Consider the following 21,088-nt stretch of genomic DNA (forward strand, 5'->3'; position numbering starts at 1 on the left):
GCTTTACTTCAATCTGCTAGGAAGGGAATATAGATTTAATTAGAATATAAACTAACAGCCTGGTATATTACATCATTATGACCCTCTATCCTAAAGCAGAATTGTCTGGATGCTGAATGTCTGCCATTAGCACGTATTCAATGGACCAATGAGTCCTGTCAGGCATTAGTATCTATTGGCAAGCTGATCATACATTTATACCTATCTTCAAATGCACAGTGCTTATATTGTTGGTCCCATCAAAATTGTTGTAATGGATATTTCCATACCCCAATCTAATAATATATGCAATCTAACATTGAACATAGCATTCAATTTTTATTAAACCTTATAATAACCAATTAAAAGAGTGAAAGTGGAACATGCAGTTAGCATTTAAAAACATATATTTTGATTTTATCTATTAATCTTATAAATTGATACCTGGGAGGATTGGAACAAGCTTCTACTAAAAATGGTGTTTTAAAAAGGACAGACGACAGGAGCAATTTTGAGGCTGCATTCTCCGTCTCTGGGAATGGCAGTGCACACTCAAAATCTAGAAACCACGATTCATGCTTGCGTGATTCTGAGTTCCCATTTTTCTGGCCCTCACCGGTGAATCCAAAGGACCTAGCAAGTACTCTCTCCAGGATTCCACTCCCCGCACCCCCCAGAAATTCAGTGGCAACCGCTCCATATAATCATCAACCTGGTGCCTTCACCTCCGAGGGGGATTTCAGAAGTGAGCGCTCAGGCAGCCAGCACCCTCTGGGGTGCTCACTGCTCAGGGAGCACTGGAGAGGATTTGGGGGATACAGTTAAGTGCAACTTGGGGCCAGGGGTGGGAGGTCATATTGTGGAGAGGGGTCCACATGAGTCATTTGCTGGCCTTACCTTCCCTTCATGTTGAGACGCCCCTTGCTTTAAAGGGATTGTAAAGGCTGGTATGCAGACAGTAATTCCCGTGTCCTCCTTCCTGGGTTTCTGTCCATATCAAAGCTGAGGGAGTGCTCTTCCTTAGTGCAGGATGGCCAGAATTTGGGAGGGTTTAAAAACAAGAGGTTCAGCACTGGAGGTGACTGTGAGTTACCAGATGGGGTCCCATGAGAGACCAGGCTGTTGGGGCACAGAAGGGGAATCAGGAAGGGGAATCACCCCTGTGCAGCTTGAAGGATTTGGCACTCGGAGGAGGATGACTGCAGTGTGTTTGGAACCTGCCCGGAAGGCCAAAACAAATTGTCAGAGCTGCTTGCATGTAACAGTAGATGTCAATAGGTCATGGAAGGCTGCTCAACTCTGCACCTCTTGTGACCTGAGAGAAACAGGGTGCACTCTGGGAATGCGCTGGACATGCTAATGGCTGGCCTCAACTGTCACAAGAAGCGGACAGTGGACTGGACAGCCCGTCTAGTCTCCCCTCACTAATGATTATGCTATTAAATGGTGTGCAGCCAAAAAACAGTGCCTTTTAGAGGAAGCCAACTGTTAACCCTTCACAAGCCAATGTCCCAGGCATTGAGTTGACATTTTCAGAAAGGCTGCAGCATCACACAGATAACATTGATGTGTCCAACTATGCAAAATGTGATAGCGATCATCATGCATCCCAATCGAGATCATGCCAGGGTGCATCGGCAAGATCTTCCTTCACAATGTAAATACTAGTTACGTACAACGTCCACTAACGTAATGCCCAGTTTCTTGCTGGCAGGTTTGGGGTCTGGGGGAATGCAGGCATTTGGTGCCACCGAGACCCTGGTGGGTCCATGTGCTGCATTTTGCTGAAATTGATAGTGGAGATGTAGCTATAGCATCCAAGTGGAGGGTGTGAGGGAGACAACAACTGGGTGGGCTACAATTGGGTGGTAGTCCCAGACAAATTGAGGGAGAAGGGTTGGGACCCTCTCACAAATCCTTAGCTCATTGTGGTTTTCTCTTCTTTACAGTGCATCGTCTGGAGGATTATGGAGTCTGTCAAGTTGGCTATCCTACTTATTGGCATAGAGCAGAGGCAGAGACACCAATTTGCCATGACACCTGGCCAGGACCAGTGCCCTGAGGAGAGAGAGGCACCACAGATGCATAGGTACCAGCTGAGTATTCTGATGTCAGTCATCATTCCTGCAGATGTCAGAGACGCGGTGCCGTAGAAGTCTGCATCTATCCTGGGGGATGGTGGACATCTCTGCCAGACCCTACAAAAGCTGGGACCACATGGTATGGAAGGACATCCACTGCCCATTGCCCTTAAACTCAAAGCCGCTCTGAATTTCTATGCGAGTGGTTCATTCCAGAGCAGCAGGGGTGACCTGTGTGGCATCTCCCAGTCCCAGTCGGCCACACACAAATGCATCCAGGAAATCACAGCTGCCCCTTATGCAAGTGCTTACAGGTATATCAACTTGGACCGGGACCAGGCAAGCCAAGACACCAGGGCTATGGGCTTCATCACCATTGCAGGCTTGTTCCAGGTACAAAGTTTGATTGACTGCACCCACATACCTGTCCTGCTGTGAAAATGTCACAGATGATCTTGGGGAACTTCGCAGGCAGAGGCTTTTTTTAAGGTTAAACATCAGGTACTGTCATTCAACTTCCTGGCCCATTTTGACTCAAAAAACATACTTAATTTAACATGTGATGCTTCCCTTTCTGGGGTTGATGCAGTGCTGTCACATCACTAGAAAGACAGGACTGAGAAACCCATTGCGTATTCCTGCAGGACCCTTTTGGATGCAGAGCAACAGTATTCTCAAATTGAGTAGGAATGGTTGGCAGCCATAATGGTGTGAAGAAGTTCCATCAATACGTCTACAGTTTTTCATTGTTACCAACCATAAACCCTTACTGAAACTCTTCAAAGTTGACAAAGCAATTCCGCCCATCACCTCCAGGTAGATATAAAACTGGGCTTTGCTACTGGCATCCTATGAATGTATTCTGAACACTACCCTGGGGCCTGGATAGCTAATGCAGATGCACTGAGCCACCTCCCATTGCCCACAAGCCTGACTCCTTTGGCAACAGTAGAAGAGGCTGCAATGACCCTGAACTTTTTGGAGATCTGGCTGGTGTCAGCAAGGCAGGTCAAAGCCTAGACCCAAAAAGAACCAACCTTCTCCAAAATTAGGCAGATGATTTTATATGGGGAATTCCAAGGATGACATACCAAAGAAATGGAACGCTCCCTCACTTAGAAATCCCACCTGACTGTTGAAGACAAGATCATTTTTTGGGTGTCCCAAGTAATTGTTCCATCCCCAGGACATATAGAGTGTAACAGAAGGGAGATTATGCAGGAACTACATAAAACATTGGCCACGACTTGTGTGCAGTTCTCATCACCTCATTACAGAAAGGATGTACTTGCACTAGAAATGTATAGAGAAGATTTATGAGGCTGTTTCCAGGACTGGAACATTGTGGCTATGAGGAAAGATTGGATAGAGTGGGGTTGTTCTTGGAATAGAGGAAGGTGAGTGGAGGTTTGATTAAGAACTATAAAATCATGAGGTGGCTGGATAGAATGGACCTATTTACTGTAGCAGAGAGGTCAGTGACTTGGGGACATCTATTTAAAACGGCATTAGAGTGAAGATGAGGAAAAATGTTTTCACCCGGAGAGATGTGGGACTCAGTGCCTGAATGAGTAGTTAGAGGCAGAGACACTCAACTCACTTCAAGTGTTATAACCTGCTAAGACCAAATGCTGGACAATAGGATTAGGTTGGGTGGCTCATTTTATTGGCCAGTATAGATGTGATAAGCCAAGTGGCCTCTTACTCTGCCATATACTTACTATGATTCTATAACACTTAGACATAGCTCCTCCCAAAATCCTGGAACAGTTAGAGTAACGGCATTAAAATCATTATCACTTTTTGACAAATAACCTACAAGAAAATCAACGTAAATTCCCGATGGGAAAACAACGAACAGTTGCATAAAGGTAGGTACTTTGAAGGAAATGTTAAGGTGTCTTATAGGCCTAAGATGGTAATCAGGATTGGTTGTAAGTTTAGTACCATTTTGCCCTGCAAGCAAAAGAAAACTGAAGTGTTTGTTGCAGGTATACTTCCCAGATGAATACTATATTTTTTCAGGATAAAAACTTATAATCATGTGTGCCAGTAAACATGTCTTGGTTAGATCTGCTTTTGAAGAATAGTTAGCAATTGAAGATGATGAAATTGAAATCGCTATGACCTTAAAGTTCAGAACATTGTACACATTAAAAAAAAATGTGCTTAAACTTTGCTATAAAACAGTACGTTTGAGTTCTCCCTGTAATGCTTTCAGGATTGTGACAACCCATCCAAATAATGTGAACTTGAACTGACAGGTCAACAATCTTAAATTTTATGTCAGCCACCAATACCAGGGAGATTTTATAGATATCACTGACTGTGTAGCACTGATGCATTGGTCACAGTGCTAACAACACAAGAAATCTATTTGCTAAATATCCACATCTTGCGCATCGTAGAATCCCTACAGTGCAGAAGGAGACCATTCAGCCCATCAGATCTGCACCAACTCTCTGACAGAGCACCTTAACCAGGCCCATTTCATGCTTTATCCCCATAACCCCGCATATTTACCCCTTTCGTCCCCCTAACCTACGTATCTTGGGACAGTAAGGGTCAATTTAACATGGCCAATCTACCTAACCTGCACATCTTTGGCTGTGGGAGGAAACTGGTGCACATAGACAGTCACCTAACACTGGAATTGAACCTACTTCCTTGGCCCTGTGAGGCATCAGTGCTAACCACTATGCCATCCTCATGGAATGTTCAGATATTTGGACCATACCTTAGGCAGCACCTTCCCATGGCCATTACCATCTAGAAGGACAAGAGCAGCAGATACCTGGGAATACCACCACCTGGGGGTTTCCCTCTAAGTCACTCACCATTCTAACTCGGAAATATATCACTGTTTCTTCATTGTCACTGAGTCAATACCCTGGAACTCCCTCCCTAAAAGCGCTGTGGTTATACCTTTATCTCAGGGACTGCAGTGGTTGAAAAAGGCAGCTCACCACCACCTTCAGCAGGGCAACTAGGGAAGGGCAATAAATGACGCCAGTGACGCCCACACCCCGTAAATAAGCAAAAACAAAATGATTGTCAGCCTGGCTGGAGAGATGCATCCAGTGGTGATAAAATTGTGTGGGGGAACTTATCTCATGATCTTCAGACTTGTTATCCAAGACACTCTTCTAATAAAGATTTTTTAGTTTGTCAGTACAGACACCTGTTCTAGACAAAGGTGATATGAACTGAACTGTAAAAATAGTGCTCTGATCATGTTACTCCCAACCTGCACACTCTTTTAACATAAAAATCAATAAATCACTGTTTGGTCCAAGACCTACAGGATCTGAGAGGATTGGTAACTTGAGTTCCTGAAGGTGTATAAGAAAGTCCTCTTCATTTCAGGTCCCTGGACGAGTGGATCTTTTTGCTGCCCGGCTCGCTGGGAGATGGTCTGCTTCACAAATTGGTTATGTCTCACTCCGGTGGCCTTATTGGTCTCAGTAAGCTTTAGCTGCTTATTATGGGGTTTCATTGTTCTTATTTTAGGGTGAATCGTTGGAGCTGAGGGAGGAGCAGCAGAATCAGGTACCTGCAGCAGCAGATGCGCCTCTCAGAAGACAGTGAACGTGGCAGGTGGTGTCGGGGGCCAAAGAAAATCAGTCCCAAACTGACTAGCTTTAAATAAGGCCGCCCTGCAGCGATAACATGCTGGGGGCAGCCTTAACAAGCAGAGAGTGGGACTAGTATAGCGGAAGGAAGTTCCAGCTGTGAGACCTCCTGGCCAATTTGGTTGACCAGCAGCTCATGCAGTCACAGCAGGGTCAGAACTCAGTCATGAGAATTGTCAGGGCTGTAAAGAGGCCCCAGGAAGAAGATCATGGTGACTGGACCCTGGTTAGTCTTGGGCTCTTAGGGCGGAAATGGTGGGATTAGGTTTTGGTAACGAGTTGGGGAAGCACGATCTTAAGAGGAATGCCCCGAGGCGGACAATGCACATCCTAGAGGATGTATTCTCCCTTCCTGCCATTTCACCAACTTGGGGGGGGGGGTGCTGTGGCGAAAGGCCTTCTCACTCACTTTCCTCTGCCCAGCCTATTATGGGAGTGGAGGCCAAATGAGGGCTTTAAGTGGGCAATAACAGAGTTTCAATATGCTTAAGGACAGGTGGCTTTAATGGTACCTTATCCACCCCACATATTACGGGGCATGAATCAGGGCGGGCTGAAAGGCAGTGGGCTAACCACGCAAGATACCTGATCTAACTTCTGTGCCCATCCCTCCCCCTGCTGAAAACAATATTGTGATGTGGAGATGAGGGGTTGGAACAGGGGTAAACACAGTAAGCAGTCTCACAACACCAGGTTAAAGTCCAACAGGTTTATTTGGTAGCAAAAGCCACAAGCTTTCGGAGCGCTGCACCTTCATCTGGATGATAAAGGGTACTCTGTCCGCCATGTCCCGTGTTTGTCTTCTGAGGAGGTTGGTGTAGTTTTTCACTGTGGCGCGTCGGAACTGTCGATCAATGAGTCAAGCGCCATATCCTGCTCTTATGAGGGCATCTTTCAGCATTTGGAGCTGTCTGTTGCGATCCTCCTCATTTGTGCAGATCCTATGTATACGGAGGGCTTGTCCATAGGAGATGGTTTCTTTAATGTCTTTAGAGTAGAAGCTGGAGAAGTGGAGCATCATGAGGTTATCCATAGGCTTGCGGTACAGTGAAGTAAGCATTGAGGTGATTATCCTGATGGAGATGCATGTGTCCAAGAATGCAACCAATTCCGGAGAGATGGTGGGATGGAACTTGTTGATGTCATCATATAGTTGTTTGAGTGATTGTTCACCATGAATCCAAAGGAGGAAAATGTCATCGATGTACCTAGTGTATAGCATCGGTTGAAGGTCCTGTGTGGTGAAGAGGTCTTGTTCAAACCTGTGCATGAAGATGTTGGCATATTGAGGTGCGAATTTGGTCCCCATGGCTGTTCCATGTGTCTGGATGAAAAACTTGTTGGTGAAGGTGAAGTCATTGTAATGCAGGATGAAGCAGATGAGTTATAAAATTGCATCTGGAGATTGGCAGTTGTCGGCGTTGAGTACTCAGGCAGTTTCAGCAATGCCATCGTCGTGGGAGATGTTGATGTAGAATGCCGAGACATCCATTGTGGCTCTCTCCACTCACATTGTCTGTATCTTTAAGACTTGATTACCTATAAAGACTCACATTCCAACCATTATTTTGTAAACTGAGTTTGCGTCTTTATAATGCCCCATTTGTGAACAGAACTCCCACTTACCTGATGAAGGAGCAGTGCTCAAAAAGCTAGTGGCTTGTGCTACCAAATGAACCTGTTGGACTTTAACCTGGTGTTGTGAGACTTCTTACTGTGAAAATACTATCACTAAGCATCGGGGTGGGGGCAAAAGAATCCAACTTCACAAATGAGAGGCTCTCATAGGAGGCAATATCCAACACAGACGGTCGAATTTTCTTGTCCCATTGGTCACAGGAATCAGAACAGGTGGAGGGTGGACCATGCAAAGGTTCATTGATCTCGGGTGGGATTTTCAGTTTTGGGATGAATGCAGCTGAAAAATCCCTATCTAAGGATCTACAGATCAAGAGTAACATTGCTGGAAACAACTGAAGTGCTTTTCCAGTGCAGCTGGCAGCTGCTGTAGAGTTTTTTGCCTCTTGGAACAGGGTCGGCTGCCTATTCTATCAGTAACTTTCAAAGTCACAATCCCTAATCTTTTCACCACTGAAGTCTTTCAAGATGCTGATTGAATCCATCACCCACATATCACAGTTTGCAGCTGAATTAAGCAGCTGTGCAACTGCCACCGGGGAACATTCAATCATCTTCCCCCATTCATTTCAGCAGGAAACAGAAAGAAATTCACTGCAGTGGCAGACTTCCCTGACACGCCCGGCATCGCTGACTGCCCACATGATGCCATCAGGTTACTGGAATGGTAACCAGTAGCATTTATCAACAGATGCCCAGTTTGTGGCCAACCACAGGATCACTATCATGAAGAAATGTGCCACGTTCTCAGGGAGCTGCTACCATACGTTATCTTTAGATGGTCTCCAATCTTCCTAGTATTTGACGTTATGAGAAATATGGTAGGATGGCTGCACAGGTGGTTAATAACATTCCTGTACAATACCATCACAGTCCAGCTGCACAGGTATAATCAAAGCCAGAGGACAACTGAGATCATTACTGAACACTCTGTACACTGGGCTGTTTGCATAAATTAATTACTTGTTTAAAACAAAGCTGGAACAATGATTGGCAATGGAGAAGTAATTGATTTGTACAATTGATTTTGAAAATCTGCTTATAAGGATTCAGTGGCCATAATTACTTTTATTAGCAGTGTGGTGTCTTCAATAGAGGTGAGCTTCATATTCACAGCAAACAGTTGACATAATTCCATCACTGTAAGGAACGCAGTGCTGAAATCCAGATATGATCACCTCATTCTATATATGGAAATGTGAATGTGACAGATGCTTTCTACACTGTCAAATTAGCCTGACTTCCCTTTATTGCTCCTTCTCATCCTAGTCATCTTTCTCTCTAATACCAGAAAAGTATAAGGGAAACATAATTTTCCCTGGGGTAAAAATGTTACAGTGGAAAATAAAGGATCACCACATCAGGAAGTAATGCTGAACTTATTAACAAGGGTAAAATGGCAAAAGCAGAACCTAAAGAACCTTTCAGCCATTTTGGGCATTGGAAAGGACATTAAAGTCTAAGGGAACGTTTAATGTGGAGGAAGTTGAGTTACCAAGGGCATTTCATTACAGTAAGGAAGACTGTGGATGGGATTTTCTGACCTCCCCCCACCAACCTCTCCCAACACGGTATGTTTTACGGTGGCGGGTACGGCTCGCCACTGACCACCAGTGGGACTTTCCAGTCCTGCCAATGTCTCTGGAGTTTTGACTGGCTCACCTGTCCCACCAACCAGGTGAACTGCTGCAGAGAACAGACACTTTTGGCAGGGCCAGAAGATCCAGCCAGTGGGAAGGGCCAGAAAATCCTGGCGTACAAGATTTGATTGAGGATTTTTTAAAATCCTGCCAAGAATCAATGTTGTGACTAGGAAAAGAATATGTTCTCTAATTTGTGAGTTGCAAATGAAGGATTGTTAGTTTAAAGTTACCAATAAGAAAATGAGGGGAAGAGGTTAGGAAAAATTTCCTTACACAGAGAGCTGATAAAATACTTCATCATAGGGAAATGAATATTACTGATAATATATAATGTTCCTTTTCTGCAAGTATTAGATAATTATTTGTAACAGAGGAAGATACAAGAACATAAGGAGAGAACAGTGGGATTCGTTTTGGATTGCTTTCACAAACAGTGCACAAACATATAGGCACAATGCTGTGTTGTGCACTTGTACGGTTCCATAGATTGGCTTCAGCTTTACTGACACCTACCAACCTCTCAAGAACTCCTTCATATAACCATTCACTTCAGGAGGAAGGCAACAGCAGCGTGGAAGGGAAACACCCTGAAGATTCATTTACACCTCGTGGGCTGACCAAGATTTATTTACCAGTTGGCATCAGTGTTATGACTCTTCGACTAGTTTCCTTCATCTAGCTGCCTGGCTCATTCTGAAAGCAGGAGCTAAACATGAAACATGAAAAGCAATAATACACTTTGCCATAAATGAGGTCAATACAGCTACAAAGATATTGTCATTTGCAAACCAACACCATTCCTACAAATGTTTTTGGTGACATCAGATATTTGAGTAAAAAATTATTTTTGGCATAATTTTGATTATACTTTTCCATGAAAAATAAAATATTATGGAGCCAACTGTCTGTGCGCAAAGACCACGTCCTAGTGTCACTATTGAAATGTGTCTGCCCAGGCCTCTACCCTGAATCTGGTGAAGGATTGGAAGGAAGTTCCCTGTTCTCCAAGCCACAAATGGGCATTGGCACTGATCCAAGAGCTGCCAAATCATGTTGCTGGTTGATCCAACTAATCAACTCATTCTTGGAGTCTCCCACCTTCCCCCCCCTCCACCCCCCCACCCCACCCCAGAACCCCACAAACCTTGAAACAACTGTGAAGTAGAAATCTTTGTAAAGGAATCATATTTACATTTTTAAAAATTGTAGAGCTTTTTATTCTAAAGCTTAGGCCACAATAAAGTCCTGGATCACAAGTGGGTCCCACATCCACTGATGGTCAACATTGCTCTTACTTACATAAAGTCTATGGCTGATTCTTCTAAGGGTTAGAGATGTTAAAACTAATTCTAATATAGGAAGTCCCTGGTCTTGGCCATGCTCCCCTAATATAAATCCTGTTTTTAGGCTAGATTGAGGGCCTGCCTCAACAAGCCATTATGGATTCCTCAACATGGTACTGCTGCAATGCGACGTATCGGGATCCAGGCCTAATTTGCAGCTCTCTCACTGAACACTCACCAAAGATATAGGGGGTGTAATGTAAGTTACTCCTTCTGCATATTTCCCCCTCATGACGTGTCAATCAAGTTGAGTTTTATAAATCTAAAACATCATAATCAGAAATATCTCAATGATTCATTAAAATGTTCTAATATCCTACATATGAGAAATGTAGCATAGTGTAAAATATTCTGAAAAAGAAAATGCTGCAATGTAAAGGGAAAGAAAGGATTAATGCCTTGGCATGGACATTACTTCAGGGCTTCAGATAGCCCATATTTTCAGTTGCTAATATACCTGCTGTGTATTTTTTTAACCATGTTCTCATTATCAATCCAGTTCCAATATTTTAGTTTTGCCCTTTTCTCACCAGCAAAAATGTGTAATTGCTAAAACAAACCCAAAATGTTACTTTTAGCATGTTAGTGGAATTAAAACTTTTTTCCTTTAAATCTTGTTTGCCAGCATTTCAGTGATTTCCCCAGGAAATTCTGACCATTGTATCACACAGTTCACAAATTTTATTGCCCAGCGCTACCACAAGAAACATCAAGGCTTCAGAAATAAATGTTGTGTTCCTGTCACTGCTCATTTAATCTGAGAATTACAGTGCCAAAGATACTGCGCTTTCAACTCTGGAAGCAGAAAGATAAGCACTTTATTTAACATCCAATTAAATGTGGTCACCAGAGAAATCACAGATTGTGAAGCTTTATCAGAAATAGATTAATCCATTTCAAGCACAACTCATACTGCAACATAAAAGAACTCATGAATTTAGATAGAAAAAAACAGTATCTGAAGCTATTTCATTTTGATCATAATATGCATAAATTGCTGTGTTTAGACAGAATTTAATCACATTTCTGAACTTTATTCCATAGTCATTTATTTTACTTTAAGACAGTGACCTGTCAAATGGGTATTCTGATAAATAACTGTGAGTTTTTAACTGCTATGCTTACAGCAGATTAATGGACACAATCATATAACAGGTGATTATGAAGAATTTTGTTTTAGAAACTGAGTAAACCTAACTCCTGAATAAATTTGATATAAGCAATTCTCTTTTGCTATAATCATCTTCCAGATATGATTACAGCAAAATACTGCAGATGCTGAAATCTGAAACAACAGAAAATGCTGGAAAATCTCAGCAGGCCTGACAGCATCTATGGAGAGGTAATAAAGCGAGTGGCTGGAATTCCTCCAAAAAAGTTTTAAGTGTCGAATTCACAGGAAAACAGGAATAAATCACGCTGTTTTTCTCAGTGGGAGTTCACACTAGAATCTCCCACGCTCTGTGCAATGTAGAGACCACCCTGCATTGCACAAAGTGTGGGAGATTCTAGTGCGCCCAGTGGCCCTGAATTGTCAGCCTTCCTCTTTGTTGGCCAACTTAATTGCTGGTCAGCCAGGGACCCCTGCGGTGCTGCTCCCCAACCCCCCCATGGCCCAAATGCAGCCCCCCAGCCATTCCTGGGTCAGCCTCGAATCCCCTTCCTGTCCTGGACTGTTTGATCTCCAGCCCACCCCAGCAGTACCGATCCCCCCCCCCCCAACCCCCCACTCCCCCTCAACAGACCACCCCATCTCCGGCACACCCTGATCGCTGGCCTCCCTCCTGCTCCAACTGGATCCCAATCTAGAGTGGCAGTGGTACCCCCACTCCCACCAATCGCCCTAGGCCCTGCCCCAGCAGGCCTTGATCCCAGGCTCAGCCCCAAATAAGCCCCACCCCTTTCACACTGCCCCATGTCTGATGGGCAGTACCAAGGTGCCTGCTGGGCATGGGCAATTTGCCTCTTGTACAATGCCAATGGGCACAAGCTGGCAGGCACTGCCAGGGTGCCGATGTCTAGGTGGCACCACCCCTTGCTGCCTGACCACCTGGGAGGGTGCCATTGCCCCCCTTCATTCCAGAGGGGTTATCCTGCTAATTCCCCGAAAGTGAGGAGCTGGTTTGAACCCCACTGCAGTGAAATACTCTGGCGGGGTGGGAGATGCTAGTGGGCCTGAGAATTCAATCCCGGGCCCGCTAATACCATTAAACAGTATCTTGGACACTATTTGAAGAAGGGAAAGGGTTAATGAATTTAGTACCAAGCATGTATCACAAACATAACCCTTCCTCATGGCTGATCTCCCCAGGCTTATACTACTCCTAGCGTCAATATAAATTATTTATTCATGTTTCCCTTACTTGTTCATGTCTTTTCTTTAACTTTCATTTCCATAAAGACAGATAGTTAAATGTGAATGTTATTTTGCAGACATTGCAAATCTTACCTGTTTGTACTAGCTAAACATAGTTAAACAACTGCAGATGGTAGAGTGCGATAACAACTGTTTGATAGGAGGACTGCTGCTGGGAAGACGCGACCACACAAGTTACTTCAACGAAGAAGCTGCCAAAGCAGCCGGAAAAGCTGTGGGTCGTGACTGTACCGATGGCTGCATCGTGACTGAAGCTGCCAGACAAACTAAGGGTCCTGGCTGAAACCGGGGGGCTGTGTCGTTACTGGAATCAGAAATGTTGCAGGTCCTGACTGATACCAGAGTTTGTGTTGTGACTGGTGCTGGGAACCATGATGTATAAACACCCTCACTTATTTGTGGTCAGTCAGAAGTCTGGTAAACCGCTGTTAGGTGCCAGATTTCTCCCAAAAACTTTTGTAATAAAACAACTGTACTTTGACTCACCAAGAGTCTCAGAGGTGTCTTTTACCTATAACACTATTTAAATGCTAGCCCTGCCTCCCAGCCGATTTCTGGCACCGTGCAAACACTGCCGGAAATCCAGGCCTGGGAGGCGCAAGCATGACATAAACGCTCACACGAATCGCATGAAGTCGGCCGACACATGATTCTCCCAGCCTGCTGTGCTAAAAAGTTAGCACAGCGGGATGGGAGATTCGACCTCAGCGTTTCAAGTCTGGATAACCTTTTGTCACGATTCTGAAGAAGGATCATCCAGACTCGAAATGTTGGCTCATTTCTCTCTCCATAGATGCTGTCAGGCTTGCTGAGAGTTTCCAGCATTTTTTTTCCAGATATGATGTTGCTTGTTCTTTTATTTTTTTTCTATTGTTACAAACAGGATGGGGCGAGTGCATGGCTGATCTTGCCCCACTAATTCCCAAGTTTGCACCCTGGTTTAAAAGTTTAATTTACTTATCAATTACTGATAGAAACTTTAACCAGTCTTCTTTTAATAAATTCAGAATGATTGATTTATTCTAAAACAAAACATTTTCCTTAAAACAATTTGCAAGAACTGATTAACAAATAATTGTACTCTGGAAATATGACAATCTATCCCTCTTAAAATTCCCCTTTTCACACATAAACAGAAATGGGTCTCTGCAGGGATAGACAGTGAAGAATAGACTTTCATTAAAAACAAGGATAAAGGTCATCGGGTTTCAACGCTATTAATCTGGAGTACCCTTTTGTGAAGACATATCATTTATCCCAGTAGATACCTGGAGGGTCTTTGGCAATGAGGAACATAGAGCCAGATTAATCCTTCTCATCTCAGCTTCCCAGGTTTTCAAAAACAGATAAACTTCACTGAGGTGTGGGTTTCTAACTATACACTGACAATCATATGGTTTCAAGCAAGGCAGACAGAGTGCGAGCTGGAACAGCATTTCATTTTCTCATTTCAGTCCCAACTGATTTCAGAAGGGAAGTATAAAACTTAAAACTCATTTCGGTCATGTGATTTCCAGTATATCACCAGATTTCGCCTTTAAACCAGTTTCTTCCATCAATTAAAATAACTGCAGGGGCAAATAACTCTTCCCCAACAACAGGCATGCTGGTGAGGTGATTTCTTGGATAACGCATCCTTACTCCTGGTCCAAAATTTAACTTAACCATTTTTAAAAATATATATCCAAGTGTCCAAACAACGCAATGATCTTCCAAATTTTAGAAGAAAAATACAATTCATGAAGATATGGTTTTCCCAACACTACTTTCATTGAAAAGTAACGAAGAGTAACAGGCAAGAACAACAGTATCACCTCTGTTACAATTCCATGGCTTTAAGAATGTTTGCTGTTCATCCAGAAATCAATTATTACTCACAGCAGTTTACTTTCTATGTTCTTTTAATATCTGCATGTTCATTTATTTCACAGTGCTGAAGCAATTCTGTAATTTTATCTGTAGGAAGAACAGACCTCTCTTGCAATAACAGAACTATAATTACAAAATGTACTTTTACTAATGAATTCATCATAATGATCATCACTGTGTGAAATATCAAAGAAAGGAAGTATTAGTGGCATTGTAAATACAGGGGTAAGGTTTTCTATGTTGACTATATGTAACAAAATAATAAATGCTCAAAATTACATACACCAGATTGACAGCTGGAAACCCTCTCAATCTTGAAGATGTCTAATGACCAACCAACCGTGAAAAAAGTCCTTCATGATTTCACCATAAGTGGTCCAGCTCTAACTTGAAACTTTTGTCCCTTATTCGGAGTTTCCCTATGGATTAGATAATGAGCGGCATCTTCCTGTCCCACCAGCAGCGGGATGCTTGCTGGGTGGGGGAACTGAATTTGGTGCGACACCAAAACTTGGTTTCCTGACGGTGGGATGAACTATAGGATTTTCTTCTTGGGACTTTAAAGGCAGGTCAAGCTTCCTGATGAACAAGGCTGGGAATTGCTTTCGCATACATTAGTGTAATAGCCTCAACAAAGTCCCTGAAGTTGGCCTTCTGGAGTATGTGCTCCTTGATTGATGTAATGATTACCAGTCCAGTCAGGAAGTCTCACCTGCATAGATTAAGGAGTGTTAGGGCTACTGACGTTTTGGGTTCTGACTTTGTACCTAAAGCACCTTTAGGAGTGGAATTGACTTTATAAATGAAGGGAATCTAGTGAAAGGACACTGGCTTCTGAGGAGTTCTCAATTAGCATGAACTATATGTTCATTCAGAGGCCACCCGGCTGGAATTCATTTCCTGCCAACGAGAAGTTAAAATGTTCACTTTCCCAACTGTGCATAAGCAGCATGCACCTGGTGAGGTGGACTTCTTCCATGTTTAATGATGAGTTGCTGCTGCAATTGGGCTTTATCTGTAAATACCAGCCTTATGCTTGAGGCCGTGTGAAAGCAGTGCAAATTGTGTGGAGCATTACCAAGGAAGGGTTAGTGGGAAAGGATGGAGCAGCAGCCGGACAAAGGTAGAAGGGATAATGCAGGCTGCCTGCATGCTCTTTAAATATGGTGCCCAATTCTTCACCCCTTGAGGTAATGGGAGGGATGGCGACTTCCTGGCAAGCCCATCATGAGCTTCATTGTGCTACCCATAGATACACATATAATAAACAGCGTGAGAGTTCAGCCATCCTGCACCCACTGCCCCCCTCCCCCACCCATCCCAATCATCCACAGAATCACTCCCACTTCCATGCTTGCCACCAAATTTGGTCATCAGGGTCAAGATTCCAGCAATTACCTCTGTATCAGACCATTTCATTAAAATGATAAATCTCTTTATCATTTTAAGGAGCTTAATTGGATTAATCTCAACCTTCTAAACTCAGGAATATACAAACTAAGTTTGCACAAAAAAATCCTCATATCTTAATGCTTCAACAAGCGCATCAGCTTATATTTACACAGCTTGTTTAATGCAACTTAACATCCCAAAGCACTTCAAAGGAACTCAATAAAATAAAACATGACACTGAGCCATGTGAGGAGATATTAGATCAGTTGACCAAACGCTCACCATTATTTTTTCGCTCCTTTGTTCATGCCAAACTGTTGCAGTCTGTAGATGGGCCCTCAAACACAGAATTGCTCAAGGTCATTCACCAGACCACCAAAGCCATCTTTAACTTCCATCTCTCATGGTTGAGATATTCAAATGAGCATTAGGATAGCTAACCGAGCACACATGACAGACAATGGAAAGTTGCCCAAGCATGATTCTTAATTATTCTAGTTACTGTTATTCAATTTTGAAGTGAGTTGTTGAAACAAAGTGCAGTAGGCACAGCCCTTGAATTAGGAGGGCCACATGACTGGCGATAACCCTATGCATTGCTCCGGCGGGAAGCTGAGCCAATCAGCAGGAGGGCAGGGACCATAGGTCAAGAAGGAATTGGCAGTTGGAGCCCAGGAATCCAGAGGAGCAGTCACACTTAGTTTATTTGCACCTTGTTTGTCCTGTAGATAAATAATATGTTGGCAACAGACTGTTTCATCGCGATACTAACCACAAGGACACTCTTCCCAGACTGCTTCACTGCGATACTAACCACAAGGACACTCTTCCCAGACTGCTTCACTGCAAAACTAACCACAAGGACACTCTTCCCAGACTGCTTCACTGCAATACTAACCACAAGGACACTCTTCCCAGACTGCTTCACTGCAATACTAACCACAAGGACACTCTTCCCAGACTGCTTCACTGCAATACTAACCACAAGGACACTCTACCCAGGCTGCTTCGTTGTGGTAGTAACTGCAAGGACACTCTTCCTAGACCACTTCACTATGATTGTGGCCACAAGGACCTGTCTTCCCAGACTGCTTCACCATGATACTAACCACAAGGACACTCTTTCCAGTCTACATCATCGCAATACTAATCACAAAGAGTCTCTTCCCAGACTACTTCCCCGTGATACTAACTACAAGGACACTCTTCCCAGACTATAATATAATCATCAAGAAATTAAATAATGAATTCAGAAGAAATATTCTTACCCAGGCCCATGAACTCAGTGCCACAGGGAGTGATTGAGCAGAACAGAGTTGATGTATTTAAGGAGAAACTTCAAGCATACAAAAGGGAAGAGGGATGGCGGGTTATGCTAATAGAGGAAGGATAACAGCAGGCTCGAGTGGAGCATAAACAATGGCATGGACTGGTGGAGCTGAATAATTTGTTTTGTGGTGTATTTTCTATGGAATTCTATGTAGTTACTATATGTATTTTGCATGACTGAGAAAATACTCATTATTGTGTTTGGAAACTTGGGTAGCTCCTTTAGTCAAACAATTCAAAAACTTAAAACAAAGAAAAAAATTCTGTATCTCAAAAAATAATCAGAATTAGATTCAGAACACTTAAGCATAGTACAGAATATGCAGATATTGCTATTAACAGTATAAATTAGAGATGAATTGATTTAAGACCATAAGATGTAGGAACAAAATTAGTTTGGTTGGCCTATCAAGTCTGCTCCACCATTCAATCATGGCTGATATGATTCTCATCCCCCTTCTCCTGCCTTCTCCCCATAACCCTTGATCCCTTTATTGATCAAGAACCTATCTATCTCTGTCTTAAAGACAGTCAATGACCTGGCCTCCAAAGCCCTCTGTGGCAATGAGTTCCACAGATTCGCCACCCTCTGGCTGAAGAAATTCCTCTTCATCTCAGTTTTAAAGGAACACTCCTTCACTCTGAAGTTGTGCCCTCGAGTTCTAGTCTCTCCCACTAATGGAAACATCCACTTTCACTCAATCTAGGCCTCTCAGTATTCTGCAAGTTTCAATTAGATCCCCCCCTCATCGTTCTAAACTTCACTGAGTACAGACCCAGGCCCTCAACCACTCCTCATACGAAAAGCCCTTCATTCCTGGGATCATTCACCATGCTGCAGTATGATTTTCAGTCTTCTTTACTATGATTACACATCTCATCAGACTTTCACATGTATTGTGAAAGTTCATTATTTATGTCATTTATGCTGAAATAATATTGTATGTACATTGGCACAAATATATATTATTTGTAGTACTGTGCTACATTTTTATGTACACAGCTACTATATATATTTAATATTGCAGTTTTACAATAAATTTATATAATGCAAAAGTTATTATAAAAATATTATAAATATTATAAAAATACTGCAAAACAATATAATGCTATTCATTCAACTATAATGAACAGCATGGATAGTAAAGATTAGAGATCTATGTTTGATCTAATAGCGAACACAAGTCATCATTAATATGAGCAGAGCCCTAATTCACTCATAAAATATGTGCTGTAGGGACATAATCATAATGCAAATTGTTAACAATGCTGGAATGATGCTGGAGTAATACACTTTTCTATTAACAGTGTGATATTTTTCTTGATGTTTAATTCATACAAAGAACCCTCTTAAAACAACTTAGCTCATACATTGCATTTGCAGGAATTTTGACACTACTACTACTACTACATGCATCTGAAGAATTATAATAAGGATTATAAGATTTAAATGATCAAGCTAATAAGAGTTGAAATGCCCAACACACTAATGACTACGTGAGTCGGAATTTACATTTACAATATACATTTTGAATGTGAATTTTGACAGCCAAGGAAATCATGATCTACCATTGAGCCACACTGAGGCAGCTTCAACATGCAGAAGATTTATTTCCCAATTTTTCCAGTGTTTATGTAGATTTAATGAAGAAGTATTTAAGTAGGGAAAACTGTCTTTAATTAGCTTTTGTTACTATTACAGATAAAATTCCAACAAATAACATACTTTGCTTCTCATTCCTCTGAGGGCATTAAATTAATTATTAAAAATGAGTTAAAAACATATCATTACCTCTTTTGATAGAGGAATAGTCAGCTTTTCTTTCATGGTTTTGAAACCTGGTACATCATTTTTTACATCAGGTAGTCCTCTATAAGTCTGGTTACTGTAAGATATATCAGTCTCCACTGATTGTTTTAGTTCTGGAGACTCATTTGGAGCCTGACCTTGGCCATCCATTGGTCTTACATAAGCTGTTGGCTTTTGTTGGCTTGCATTTGGTTTAGAAGAAAGAGATGGAGGAAGGTCCTGAGCATAGAGTTCATTATTGGTATGTTTTGTCAAAACTGATGAGGTTTGTGTTCCTTCAGCAAAAGAATATACACTGGCTTTCCAGGAAAGCTTTGAATTTTGCTGGCATCCATTAGGACAATTTCTGCTTAAAGATTTAAGAAATCTCTGGCGGCCAAAGTGCAATGATTTTGGTCTTGGTGATTGACGTTTTTCAGGATTTTCCATGTTTGTTTGGTGTTCAATCTTATGTTCATTCAAACTGCTATATGAATCATTTACTTTGTTTCTGCTATCTCCACATTTGTTTTTTGCCTGTTGCCCATCACATTCAATATTACTTCCACTTGCAGAATCGTGTTCGTTTTGTGGCCAATCTTTCACCACATTTTTTCTTCTTGGACTACAAGGAATAGGTGCTGTGCAAAATGATGATGGTAACACTGAATCTGTGGAGCTGTTGTTAGCCTGAAGATTTTGTGTTGTATTTCCTGAATACAAAAATGAATCTTGCTCCAATGTTTCAGCTGGCGCCTGCCAAATTTTATTTTTAGGAATCCCTGTAAGATGGCTCTGATTCAACTGATCAGTCAAAAAGTCTCTCATTTCATCATAGTTTCCCAGTGTGTTCTGAATACGGCTTGACAGTTCATCATCCTTGTTGGTCTGGAAAAAAAATCATGACTAAGTTCTACCAGCTCAATATGCAAAATGATACAAATAGTATGAGGAATGTGTTTTAGAAAAGTAATTTAATTGATCCGAATTATGACAAGGCAGTGGCAGTAGATACTGTAAGAGATATGAAGCAAACATGTACCTTATATGGTTCATGGAAAAGAGGAAAATCTGTATTTAAAGCATCGTCAGACTGATGAGTTTCTTGGGTTGTCCCTTCCCATTCCTTTCCTCTCAATATATTTTCATCTTGTTCATAGACACTGCAGAGAGAAAAAAAGATTTGTGGGGCACTATTAACACAAACAATCATTTGGAGCTCTATCAGTTTAATAGGCAACTTTGATAACAAATTAATGTCTGTTCAATCATGTTCTGAAAACTCATGATCCTGCGATACACAAACATAATAACATAAGAAATAGGAGCAGGAGTAGGCCATCTAGCCCTTCGAGCCTGCCCCGCCATTCAATAAGATCATGGCTGATCTGTCGTGGCTCAGTTCCACATTCCCGCCCTCTCCCCATAACCCTTAATCCCCTCGCTTATCAAAAATCCATCAACCCGCATCTTACACTTGCATTGGGAAAAGTATATAAATACATCAAAATGATCAAGAATGTGCATTTAGTCCATAACTGTATCTTTCATTAAAACTGGTTAGTGCATTAAAAACTATTTAGTATAGGCATAGATATAAAATAGCAAAACTTTTTCATTAAAGATGACCCATGAATCAAAAGAGAAAAAATGCTCCTCTTGCTCTTTATTCATCAGCTCCTTAATCCAGGATTCTCAACTGAGAGTCCACAGCCCGTTAGGGGTCCGTAAGTTCCAAAGGGTCTAGCAAGTCTGGGTGGCATGGTGGCACAGTGGTTAGCATTGCTGTCCCGCCAGGGACCTGGGTTCAATTCCCGGCTAGGGTCAATTTCTGTGTGGATTCTGCACGTTTTCTGTGTCTGTGAAGGTTTCCTCCGGGTACTACAGTTTCCTCCCAAAGTCCAAAGATGTGCAGGTTATGTGAATTGGCCATGCTAAATTCTCCCTCAGTGTACTTAAACAGGCACTGGAGTGTAGCCACTAGGGGATTTTCACAGTATCTTCATTGTAGTGTTA

At 42.3% G+C, this 21,088-nt stretch overlaps 1 protein-coding gene across 2 annotated transcripts in view; it reads right to left on the reverse strand.

Annotated features, from left to right (window-relative positions):
* Window positions 1-19,820, reverse strand: part of aff3 (AF4/FMR2 family, member 3) — a 258,978-nt gene extending 239,158 nt beyond the window's left edge. For both annotated transcript variants that reach the window (XM_080197118.1, XM_080197117.1), the window contains exon 1: window positions 19,076-19,820. In XM_080197118.1, coding sequence (XP_080053244.1) covers window positions 19,076-19,522 — 447 coding nt within the window. In that variant the 5' untranslated portion in view covers window positions 19,523-19,820. The remainder of the gene's footprint in view (window positions 1-19,075) is intronic.
* Window positions 19,821-21,088: the final 1,268 nt, after the last annotated feature.

This window comes from Carcharhinus amblyrhynchos, chromosome 10, assembly GCF_965287045.1.
Source record: "Carcharhinus amblyrhynchos chromosome 10, sCarAmb.v2.hapA, whole genome shotgun sequence".
Lineage (NCBI taxonomy): Eukaryota > Metazoa > Chordata > Chondrichthyes > Carcharhiniformes > Carcharhinidae > Carcharhinus > Carcharhinus amblyrhynchos.